Genomic DNA, 13,017 nt, shown 5'->3' with positions numbered 1-13,017 from the left:
TGAACACAGTCCTGTGCCACGTGCTCTGGGATGACCCTGCTTGAGCAGGGAGGCTGGACCAGATGACCCACTGTGGTCCCTTCCAGCTTTACCCATTCTGTGATTCTGTGATCCTGTGATTCCATGGTGTATGGGTTCTAAATTCACAATCTCCTGGAATTTGTTTTCCTCATTTCTTGCTGCAAGATTCCCAAACTATTTTAATTTTCTTGTGACTTACAAGAGATAAAACAAACTTAGGCCGCGTTGTATAGTGATAGCTAGACCCTAGGTGACTTGGGTTTTTTCTGGTGCAGAAATTGTCTGGAGGGAGTATTGTTCCCTGATGTACATTTATTTGTTGTAGTCAACAAAAATGAAAAGTGGGAATTGGATTCACCATTGCTGTGCATGGAACCTGGCTGTTCTACCTTAGATTGAGTTGAGAACAGAATCCTTTCTGCATTTTCATACTTGTTTGGTGTTAGGAAATGGAAATGTGAAGTCTGAAGTATTCTTGAACTTTTTCACTCATGATGAGGAAAATGAAGGGATACATGCCTGTACCTCCTGAAACAGATGTCTCAGCTTTTTAAAACAGTGTCGTATTTACCTCCATGGGTAGTTCATGTGAGGCAGGAAAATCCCTCTGCCCTATTCTGTCACAGCTTATAAAGGCTGTGGATTTTTCTTTAATCGTATCTTTGCTTGAAACCTCTCTTTACTGTGGTGTTTGGGCCATTACAGATTCACCATAATATGAATTCTTTGCAGAGCTGTTTGCTGCCTCTATTGAAGGAGCTACAGTTTACAGTTTATCTGAACATCTTTGCTGTGCAAAAATGTTTCCCAAATTTTTCTCCATAAGACTTATCTACCTGAATATTACTACACACCTGTGAATTTATCCAGGAAAATGAAAATCAATACTTAATCAAGTATTGATACTTGGTTATTTTATACAAGACATGTAAGACAGAGGGCATTGGTTTTTTGACCAAATAGAAGCTTCTGAAGTGAAAATTTCCTCTGACAAGTTTGCAGTTTGCCTTTCCTGTATAATGTAAATAATGTGTAAAACTGGCTTTTTGAACAAGGATTACAGTTTTTCGTATTTGAAGTGAGAGAATAGATGGACTATTTTGAACTGCAAAGTACCTATAGGTTGGATTATATGATTCAGCAATATTGCTTTAAGAGCAGAAACCAAAAGACTGATTCTCAAGCAGTTACACTACCAGTTATTATCTCTAAAAAATGCATTAATGTTGGAAAGGGATTTTTTATCCCTGAATTTTCCCATGCAATATTTCAGATGGCCTAATAAATTGTTTCTTTTAGATAGCCACAGAACAGGAAAACTTGTACCACTGGCATCAGTTGAAACATCATATCAGCAGACTTCTGGCACGTCCACAAATTCCCAGTTGATCAGAAAGTTTAGCAGCCTTAGTTCTGTCAACTTTTACGCGATCAAGTAGTAACGATTTATTCTTTCCTAAAGTAGTTACTCACACAGATGCTGGGAAGTATCTTATGTTGTCCTGACCTCTACTGGAGAGAAGACCAAGGCACATGTAATTATTCTTTTTTCTCTTTTTTCTTTTCTTTTTATTTTTTTTTGAGGCAAGTGGAAGGGAAAGGGAAAAAAGCCCTTTTTACTTCACTGTAAGCTTTAAAAACATTTCTTATTATGCATACAGGTAATAGATTAATACATATCTGATGGCCCGAATCAGTGGGAAATAATGGTTAGGTACTCACGCACCTAGATGACCACTTATTAGTAGGTCTCAATGATCCTCATTAGATTTAGAGCACCTTTGCAGTGGGATCCTCACAAACAGGTAAAAAGGTTAAGCTACCTCAAAAAGTTCACCTATCATTCAGGACATGATGTAGTCAGTAAATTTCACAATGTAAAATAGTTGGAAATAAAAAAGTGAAGGTAATTTTTTTTTTAAATAATTTAAATTCAACTTGAATTCAGCAATTAATAAGGTGAGGACACCAGGCGTCCTTCTGCAGTCAATGAACATAAATGCTGGATTATGATCTTTATTTTGAAGTGATAGACTGAATAGCGTAGAAGCTAAACTAAAAGTGCTGTCCACAGTTAGCAAGGAAGAAAGGCAGAGAGCAAGATTTCAGGGGAGAGAGAAAGACAAGGAAGAATTGAGGGACAATTTCATTAAGTTCAGATACTGCAAGAAAAATGTGACATATTTGTCTTTCAGTTAAAACTGGTGAACTACTGAAACAAACTATTTCATAGTTCAAACACTCTGGAATATAAAAATACAGAAAAGAATTTACCAACAAAATTTTATTGGCGTGAGAGGTACCTTCAGGTAAAGGAACAAGTTAAAGGCAGGATTCAAAGAGTGCCTTTAGAAAGCATTGGAGTCATGCCAGATATATGATATAATCTTTAAAAAGTAAACATATCTAGCCTGGCCTACCTCAGGTAAAGGCCTAAATAATCATACATATAACCAGTGGCATTCCAGCGGTACTCTGTAAAATGGCATATGGAACTGACTGTAGGACAGTGAGGTAAACTCATACATTAAGCAAATATCATTTTAGCCTTTGACTCAATTAAGAGCAAGAGGAAGAGTACTGGCACTTCTCTCATCTATACATCACAACAGGAATGAAGTGATGGAACCCATGTGTAAAGGAAGTCCTACAGTCAGAAAAGGACTGCCTGGCCAGTTTGCGCTTTCAGCAACATTGGTCAAACACAGAGCACGCCTCCTCCTGTCTCAGCCATGGCATGGCCATCCCAGCACAGTGCCTCTAGAGTAGTATGCATGCTTAACACACAGGGATTGCCAGTTTCACAGGCAGAGCATGGATATATTTCATGAACAGAGAGGATTCGCAGACATGTTGTGCCTTGTCCCAGCTATGGCGCATACAGGAGCAGCAGCTGCATGTCTGGAAAAGGGTGAGCAGCCTCTCAAGGTAGCATGGCAGCTCAGGAAAAAAAAAAGATCTTGCTTCTGCTTTGTCAGATTGGTCCCATATGGCATGGCTGGACCAACTTGTCACCAGGGTAGTGGAACTACAGCCACCACCACAGTGCTACACAGACAAAGGAAAGAAAGTCACTGTCCTCTCATCAGGATCTGTCTGCTCTTCATTGATCCTGCTGCAACCTTCCATGGAAGTATTACTAAAATCCTGGTGCAAAGGGAAACCAAACCAGAGAGCAAGCCAAGGTTAGAGGCAGCTCTGTGCTGACAATGATTCATTTGTATCTCCACTGAACGGATATGCCAGGAGACAGCCCCGCAATTTAAGTCCTCCTTGATTTAAGGCAATGTTTAGAAGATGGGGACCCACAGGTTGTTGATCAGGATTCACAGCGACTTCAGCATCCTGATGTGGAGAGAATGGCTGGGCTAGAGTGTATGATGCCTAAAGATTTTTTGCTTTTATATATTTTTTATATATTTGTAGCTTTGTAGATTTTTTATATATAGGTGTATAGTTTTTAACATTTTCTTACACTTTAGAAGAGTAGGTTACCCTTTCTCACACATTTATGTCACCTTCTTGAAATTCTGTTTCATCTTATTTTAAAGAAAAGAATTTCTAATAAGAACACCCTGTTTTACACCAGCGTTTAGGAGACACATAAAAATATAGGGCAAGGAACCCCTTGGAATCTCTCCGATAGGGCAGGTCCAAGAGTGGGTTACCAGGACAACCAGTCTTTTATTGGATGTACCTGCTAGATATGGTAGTTAATTAAACTCATTAAAAGTGTGGAAATCTGATACTGTGCATGCACATATAGCTATATTTTGTGCACCTGAAAGCTTTCATTATAGAACTGCATGTTATATTACCACTTCAATATTGTTTGGAAAGTTTTTTTCAATTCCAGGCAACAAGAAGCTGTCTGGACAACATGCCTTAATCACAGGTTTTTAATTGCCCCTGGGAGGCAATACTGAATCAGGAGAGGAGACCAGATATTAACACATAACCTGCTTTGGAACTTAGGACATCAGCTGTTAGAACGACAGATAGATAGATAGATAGATAGATAGACAGACAGATGGATTTACTCCTAGTCTTGCCTGGTGATAAAAATAGCTTCATATTATACTGGCAGATGGTGGGCATTAAGTTTCTCTGAAAGATGTAATTTATAGTAAATTGTCACTGTGTCTCAGAGTATCTCACTTTCAATACATGTTATGCCATATTCCTCTGTTTCTGGAAACAACAGAGTATTTGCTTTCCACTGTGCAACAAAGTTCATTTGAGGATAGGAAACACCAAGTGCCAAGGAGCTTATTTTAGCAGACAATATTAGAGAGCAGAGTTTACAAACTGAGAATACCCATCTGCATGAAGCACACAAGAGCAGCAGTGGCACAGAGAGAACAGTCAGTCTGCTCTCACGTGGTAGGACTGAAGCAGATCTTGAAAATAAGAAACTGCTTGTTAAAAAACGCAACAAAGACTTCTCTATTTTTAATGCAGTTGCAGCTGGAACATGGCTGATATATGGTCCTTCAGCATTATTGTTGTGTGTGGTTGTCAGAGACACCAGAAGGTGCCAGAATGGTGCAATACACTGGCAACAAGAGCATGCCTTTAAAATTATGTAAGAGGTTTTAGAGTCATTCAGTCTTATTTATTTACTCATACAAGGACTTTAAGAGCACAGTTGCTTGGCTCAAAACACTATCAAGGCCACAGAAGCAATGTACCATAAGATAGACCACCACAGCAGGAACTTGAGATAAAAATTAGGACAGAAAGGCACTAATTCCAGGCCTGAAGAGGTGAGATCTGGTTAGCACATCATGGTTAACATATCTGGACAAAAATTCCCCATGTGGCAAACTGTGGGAAAGGAAGGAAATGCTCATATACACACCCCACCAAGTTATGAGAACAGCATCTACTACCACCCCATGGATACCAGAAACTTGGAATGTATAAAGGTGATATCCCCAGAAGAACAGTTCTTGGATCCATACCATGGAGAAGCCTGGCTCCATGGGTGTGATTATCTTCAGCTTGAGCTCTCTGTCTTTCGCTCTCTCTCCCCATCCCCACCCCCACAACCTCCCTTCTATTTCTTTTTATGTCTCTACCTCATATTTAGTGTTAAATAAAATCCATATACTCATCTTATTCTGCGATTCTGTGATCCTGTGAAATTATTTACTTCAACATATGGTCTCATTTGCACTTTAATTCAGGCAGAACATCTCTCACTAATCATCATAACAACAAGCCTACTAGGCTTACCAGCTTTGGGGAAGAATGTCCTCAGCATTTTAAATATGGTTCCTTTAGACAAGTGAGTGTGACTTGCAGACTTTCCAAAATTGTCTTCTATCCAAGGTATCTGGACCCATCGCTCTATCTGCAGAGCATTTCTTAGGTGATTTAATAAAAAAAGTTTTGAAATATCACATTTACTTTCAGCTAGCAAGAAATTAATCCCATGTTAATTACAATGAAATTTTGCTGCATATTTTCACACTATAAGGATCAGATTGTTATTTTATATAAGTTATGGTTTAGATTGATACCATATTTCCAGAGGTTATTGTGTTTTGCTCAAGAACTGGCCTTCATACTTTAAGAACTTATGAAATTATTTTAGAAGATTTTGTTTCCTGAAATTATTGCATATCACTTTTTATCTTTCTTCTACTAATTTTTCCAAGTCTTAAAAAGTTTTTATTTTTATTTATTTAAGTTTAAAAATCTAAGACTCATTCCCTATCAATTGTGCAACCTAATTGTCCCAATCTTCTGTTAGCCAGTTCTCTCTCTTTTGGTAAGTTCATTGCATGAAAGTAGTTTTTAGCTTGTGGATCAATCACTTGGGATAACTACGTGTACCATTTTGTAGTCAGAAAGTTCAATATTTTAAAATTATAGTTTTGATGGATACAATTATTATAGATTGAAAACTATTGGCTCTAAGAATTACAGAATTTAAATATTTCCAATGTAACTGTTATAACTGATGCAATATTTTGAGACAATTGGTTATAACTATTATTGACAGCAAGTTACAAAATGAATTTTTTTCTTATCTATTTCTGAGAAAGAGAAGGAAAAATGTTCTGGTTCTATTTATTTATTAAGTTCTTCAAAATGGATTAAGAATGTGGTATATCAAAAGCTTTCCACAACTGAGGAGAGCTGGCAAGGATAGGAGTCAAATAGTAAGTGATGAACATTGTTTACTGAACACATCATTAGTTGCGTATGATAGGAATGTACACATATAAGAATGGATCTTAGCGGAAAACCAACCACAGGTATCGGAAATTTTCTTTCCTTTTGCAATTTCAAAACTAAATTGCCAATATTTTTGAAAAATTACATACCTGTGATATTAAGAGCACAGACTATTATGTAAAAATGTGCAGAACATTTCAACAAAAAGTCAGTGACCAAAGCAAGCCTCAAAGTGTGTAATACTACTTTTCATTATTACTTTGCTAACACTCCAACAGATGTGATTCATAACTTTCTATAACTATGCACTGCAACTGAGATGTTATATCTCAAAAGAAAGCAAAATATTCTGATGGCATATACTAGCTCCTTTCTTTAAATCTTCATGTTAAGCAGAATAAAATAATCAGAGTCTTGAAGTGCAGATCAGTACATTCAGTTTTTCCCCAGACACACAAGGGGATTATATTTATTCCTACCTTGAGTTATTATTAATGCCAAGTATCTTTCAGCCTTTTACACTAATCTAAAACCTTCTAATAATGTAAGTACAAGAAAATATTTCACAGAGAATGTTTACACATATGATATTGGTATATCATTACATATGATACTGGTAGTGTTTTTGCATCCTAACATTAGCAACGTTTCTATGTTGTACTGAAATCACAGCATCTCAAAACATAGTGATGAAATACCTTTACTTTTAAGTACCAAAGAATAAGAATAAATATCTCCTTTTCAGTCACAGCAGCCTGATGCACATCTAGCTTTGCTGTTGTTATTCATATTGGCTATTACATGTTCATCTCTGCATATACACATGTATTATGAGAACACATTGATTGTTGAAAATCAATACAGCATACAGATCTAACAGAAAGCTCCCCAGAAAAATTTCAGCTGGTGGATTCTTTGCTGTGTCTCTCCTCTATTCATGATGTAAACCAATCCCACAGAATGAAATACTAAACCCATTAACAATGAAAAAGCCTTTAACATCCACAGAAAATTTTCACTCCTGACAGAAAAAGGAACCCTTATTAAGGTCTGTGTACGTAAACATCCCTCTCCATTTTAGGGAACCAGACTGCATTAAAAGTACTTTACAACGGTAATTTACTCCAACACCTCTTGAAAAACTCAGCAGGATCACCAAGCTATAAAATATCTTTAAACTCAGTTTCTTCACCTTTTCTATAAAAAATGATCTATCTTCTAAGGAATAGCCAGAGTTTTCTTATTATGAAATGCTAATAAACAATGACATAAAGTCTCTGTGCAAGTCAATATTTCAGGATAGATAAAGCCCAGCCTGTAGGAAAAAGTTTATGCTAAAAGCATGAAAACATTAGAATACTGGGTCCCATGCTTAGCTTCAGTAAGACGACTGACAATCTTGTGGTTTTGGGCTAGAGACATGGGCAATTTAAAAGTTAATCCTGTTGGAAAATTTCAAATTATTAAACAGTTTGAATTACTGTACTTTTTCCATTAATCTGAAGTTCATAGATGAGAAGAAAGATGAAACAACATACACTGCACTTATCTGTGCTTTCTCTAATTTAAAATGTAAGACTCACAGCCTGCCAGTTGCAGATATGTCTACTAGTCGACACTCATGGAAGCAGTACAAGAATCAAGTCAAGTACAAAGTGAAGTCTCCTCTGATTAATCCTTCCAGGCTCTGGCAATTGATTTAAAGACTGCTTGACCTGGAAGTTGTATCTGGATAATTGTGGTTTATGGTGATGCATAGGTTATGCTGGGGGGGGAGGTTGGGGTTGGTTGTAAGCCTTTTTTTAATATGTTCCATGATTTAATTACGTGCAGATTGTTTTGTGATGTCACAGATTGTTTTATACTAGGTCAAGATTTTTCTACTATACAAAATGAACCTCTATTACACAGAAGGACCTCAATGGAATTACATTTATTTTTTGGAATACTATCAGTAGATTAATTTTGTTACTAAGCTTGTGACCCTTCAAATAATTATTAAGACCAATGTTCTGAGAAAGGAAATAAGATCAGAACATAAAAATCAACCTATCTCTTTGGAATAAATAACATCAACTTGCCCCTGGGCTTACATCTATCCTGTGTTTCCACAAGACCTGTCAGAAAAATAACCTGTTCCACCTTGGGCTAGGTAGAGACCAATACAAGTATCCAGTCATAAATTCACAGAGAAGATTATACCGTACCTATTCTTATGCAATGTTAAATGTCTCTATGCCACTACAGCATTTAGGTGAAATTAACAAATAATTGTCTTACCTCCATTCCCCAAATATGTTTTCCTGCACAGGAGCTATTTCTTTACCAATCTGATTTTTAAAATTTATTTCTAGTCTTTAAGAACATGATAAAACTATTACTAGCTAAAAGTGGTACTGTAATAGGAGTTAAATTTTCTTCATAATTATAGGTGAACTATTTCTTTTCTTTTTCCTTTTTAATACTTTTACAGAGACTTTACATGCAGCTTTCCCTTGTTTTGGTCCTAGTTTTCCCCTGTACAATCTGAAATCTTTGGCTACGCATATCTCACCTGCAGAGGACAAGATATATGCAGGGTTTAACTGATTCTCATAAACTTTATACACAGCTGTATTTTCAGTGAAATGTTCTTCTAAGGAAAAGCAAAAGATATTAGTGACACAATTTCTTTTAAGCATTTAAGAAAAGTCAACTGAATACAAATTGTTTTCCACTCTTCTGACAAGTATCCCCAATAAAAATCTGAATACAAATTGTTTTCCACTCTTCTAACAAGTATCCCCAATAAAAATCTGTAATTTTAACAATTTATTGATACAGGCAACACATTTCCACAATGCCTCCAAACACAAGAAGACATATGCCATGTTTTCTTCTGAAGCTCCCATGCTGCAAAAAACTGAAGCAAATGGGTTACTTCTATGCACATGAAGATTTACAACAAACATGGTGAGGTTCTGCTCTTACAGGAGTGTGTTTGGGTTTAGGGCCACTCTTCCATCCTTCAGTGTCCTTCATCATATTACACTATTCTTAAGGCTCCTTATCTGTACAGGGGAGGACCCCTGGGAATTCCTGGCTGCATCCCTGGGAGGCATGGATTTCCAGGTGGATAGCCTGGCACTCCAGGCCTCCTGGGCCCTGGTGGCCTTGTCACAGCTATGGATGGTGGAGGAAGGTTTCCTCCTCGGCCCTGTGGAGGGTAGTGGCCATTCAGGGCAGGGCCAGGATGCTGGAGTATCTGAGAGGAGCTGACTTCTTGTGGCTGGGCTGTCTTCTTTGATTCATTGCCATCCTGTCCTTTCTTGCTGTCTGAAATGTGTTTGGAGGACAGAATTAACAAATAAGCATGCAGATCAGAAGTTCCCTGACAGTGAAATCCAGCAGCTGCTTGACCACCCTAGAGTGCAGTACAAAGTCTGGGCCTCCCCTGCCAACGCCTGGGGTTATGCACCTTCATGACCTTTGTGTTGTGTTTTCCATCCAGTTCTGTCCCATGCGGGCAGGTGGGGACTTTCTCAAGATGCAGTTAGATACCATCTATCCGTGGTGATGAAGGCAGTAATTACACATGGCTCTTGCAAAGACAGTCATCTCTAACTTGGTTTTCCCTCTTAGGCTCGAGGCAGTTTAGTGGCTATAGGGCATACACGCATGATGAGGGAAAGGAAACAGCCAGCAAAATCCCTCAGGTCAGACTGACAGCCACCTGCCCCAGCCAGGCTTTCAGATAAGGATTGCTTACTGTGTTCTCAGTACGCCTTCTCCAGGCGAACCTGACACAGGTGAAAAATGCTCTTTTGCATAGCTCTGGGTCAACAAAATATAACAGAAGGGTAGGAGATTTAAGCTTTGACTGGTTTGTGATAGATGAAACGGATCACTGAAACTTAAACCAGGCTTTAATTTTTTTCAGGAGGACTGAGACTTTCACTTCATTATAGTTCAGCTTTTTGCTTTGGTGCCACTGGGTATGGAATAATGCTGCAAAATTTCTTAAACAAGCCAAAGAAAGAAGTGTGAACTGGAGATTAGGTTAATACTTGTGATTCAGTATTTCGAAGGTGTTTCAGGAGATTATAGAAGAGGAAGCAGCCAAGTCAGTGAGGCAGACTAGGATCACACATACATGAATTCCTCATCCTGAGACATTCAGACCAGATCTTACCTTTGTTTGGAGTGGATTCATCTTGCTTGTCTCCTTTAGGCTTTGCCTGTGGTGGTTCTGTGTCAAATGGATTTTCCTCTTGTTCATTTGATTTTTGTGCCTTTTGTTTATTTCTTCTTTTATTTTCTTCTGCTTGCTAATGATAGGGAGAGAGAAGGGATCTTTCAGTGACCTGAACAGCTTCTCTAATATTTTGTAAAATGAAAAAAATCAATAAGTCTCTATTCTTACACTTTGTAACTTCTTTTTAAGTTCCAAGTTAGCTTCCTTGTAGGATTTGGATGTCGCGTTGAGATAATAAAGACTCAGGCTAAATGTAAAGAATAATAGTTTCTTGTTAGACAGTGATTTAAATATAAAGACTCAGAACATTCTTGTAGCAACCATTACAGTTGTGATAGTATAAGCTCTGTATCTTTTTCTCATTTATTATGTTTAATCAGTACTAGTATTTTGACAATGAACAATGTGCTTCCTTACGTTATGAAGAAGGCACTGTTATTTCAGGGGGGGGAAAACAAAAGAATTTATTCTATCTATTAATATTGTACACTCAATCTTACAGTATTTAAGAAAGATGTTTCATTAAGTAGTGCTTAACTGTGAAGTGACTTCTATAGAACAACTTATTAAAGTTAAATAAGTTGCATGACACACTTTAAAAATACGTAAATGATATTTATGAAAGTTTCTGAACAAATATAGTAAGCAATCTGAAATACTGCCAAGAAAACAACCAAAATAATATTCCTTTTTTTTTTAATTATTACCTCCCTCTTCTACTAAGCAAAAATGTAAGAACATTTTCATCTTTTAGTGTATTGAATTACTATTGCGATAACTCTATGAAATTAGTAGTCCTCAACATCCTGATTTAGTAAGAAAAAATCTGCTATGAAGTCTTTAAGCGACATAAGGAGTAAATAATTAATCAGCATATGCTGTTTCCTCTGCTTTGCCTGATTTTGCCTTGTATTTTCCCTCTTTCTTTTTTTCTTCTCCCTTATTTTTAGTGTCCTTACCCTTTATAGTTAAGGGTTAAAATAGAACATGATGTTAAGTGAACCTTGGCAAAATTTCATCTCAGTATTTCGCATTGCTTATATAAAATCCTTTTGTAATTTCTATTGTGTTCTGCAATCTTCTCTACATTTACTTGCAGTTCTTCAATACAATGTTAAATCCCAGCTCATCTCTGTATAGAATTAACTTTTAGTTCAGCAGTATGCTAAATAACCCAATATAATAACCCAACCCAGCAGGTTAAAATGCCCTGATAAAACAGGACTCTATAAAATCTCTAAGAGCAAATATTCTGGGGTCATTTTTCTTTACCAGGTACTGACTCACAAAAATCTCTACTAGCCTTATTTCACAAAGTCTCCAAAACCCTGTGCCATACTCCTGTCCAAATAATATAGAGTATAGTTTTTATGTGTAAAGGCACTGAATATCAGATTTCCTGAAAATTACTGAGGATAACTCTGCTTCATGATGTTCATGTTTCCACTGAACTTGGTAATGATTTATGGTGTGCTGTTCTGAATAGTGGACAAGGTGATCAAAGTTACAGCACTGCAGATTCCCTATGGGCCTTTTGCATTTTAGTAGTTTTGTAACTTTTGTGACAGGAACAACATTTTTTAAAAGAATAACTAAACCACGAAGAAAGCCATTGAACAAAAAAGAGATATCAACCTTTCTGCAAATGCACATTAAGTATGCTCAAAAAAAAGACTCATGAATTCTTCAAGACACTCATCACTGGACAATGAGCACTGCATTTATTAGATATTCAGGCAGTGATGGCTGAGAGTGAAAGAAACTTAGCTGACCTTAGATAAAGCAAGAATTGAGTTAATATTCTATACGTACACCATAAGCAATATAAAAGGTAGGATAAGTCCAGGGTTAGAGGCATAACCAAATACCTTCCCAAACCAGGAAGGGAAGTCGTGCTCCAGAGTTTCTGATATGACTTCATACATTCTAGTCTTCCCACTATTAAACAGAAAAGTTGACAATATAACACATACTAATATTGTAGCAACTACAAATATATAAGTTAATCTTATCACATCAAACCTGGAAAAAGGGTAATAAATGTTATGTTAACATTATTTAAAACTTTACACTCTGAAGGGAATATTGTCTAAAGTAGTATTTATGTATTCTAGGGGGAAAAATAGACACCAAAATTCTTATTGTATGCTAATAGATTTTGCCAGGTTACCACCCAAATTATTCTTCAGTGAATCAGTGTATGAGTTGCAAACTCCATCCCAACCAATGAGTGAAGTACTATTTGTGGTCTATGAATACATGGGGGAAAAAATAAAATCCTGCGTTTTATGGTTGACAAGCAAAAAGTGGTCTGTTTGCAATTGTTTTTTGTTCAGCCCAATTCTCGTCTCTCTTTGGTGTGTATCAATACTACACAAGTCAGTGGCTGTGTTTCAAGATATTTTTCTTATTGTTGCAGAAATCTAGTTACCTTCATATGTAATTGTTCCAGCTCATTAGAAAGTGTTTTCTTCCTAGACTGTTTTCCTTCAGAAGTGTATCAATAGTTGTTCCAAAAGTCACTTTCTGTTTATTTTGCCTTTTTCTGTGCCTCAGGGCACAAAAGTTTGACATTT

General features: G+C 36.9%; 1 protein-coding gene across 1 annotated transcript in view; it reads right to left on the bottom strand.

Moving 5' to 3' along the window:
* Positions 1-9,003: 9,003 nt before the first annotated feature.
* TMC1 (transmembrane channel like 1) overlaps positions 9,004-13,017 on the bottom strand; it is an 82,502-nt gene continuing 78,488 nt past the window's right edge. Inside the window, exons 18-21 of the mRNA XM_042013127.1 lie at positions 12,254-12,379; positions 10,610-10,688; positions 10,379-10,514; positions 9,004-9,522 (exon numbers count right to left, since the gene is read on the bottom strand). Coding sequence (XP_041869061.1) covers positions 9,254-9,522; positions 10,379-10,514; positions 10,610-10,688; positions 12,254-12,379 — 610 coding nt within the window. The 3' untranslated portion in view covers positions 9,004-9,253. The remainder of the gene's footprint in view (positions 9,523-10,378; positions 10,515-10,609; positions 10,689-12,253; positions 12,380-13,017) is intronic.

The sequence above is a fragment of the Corvus kubaryi genome, unplaced genomic scaffold, assembly GCF_017639235.1.
Source record: "Corvus kubaryi isolate FWS band 111438036 unplaced genomic scaffold, C.kubaryi_AGA036_p1.0 split1-37296, whole genome shotgun sequence".
Taxonomy (NCBI): domain Eukaryota; kingdom Metazoa; phylum Chordata; class Aves; order Passeriformes; family Corvidae; genus Corvus; species Corvus kubaryi.
This window is presented reverse-complemented; position numbering and strand designations above follow the sequence as displayed.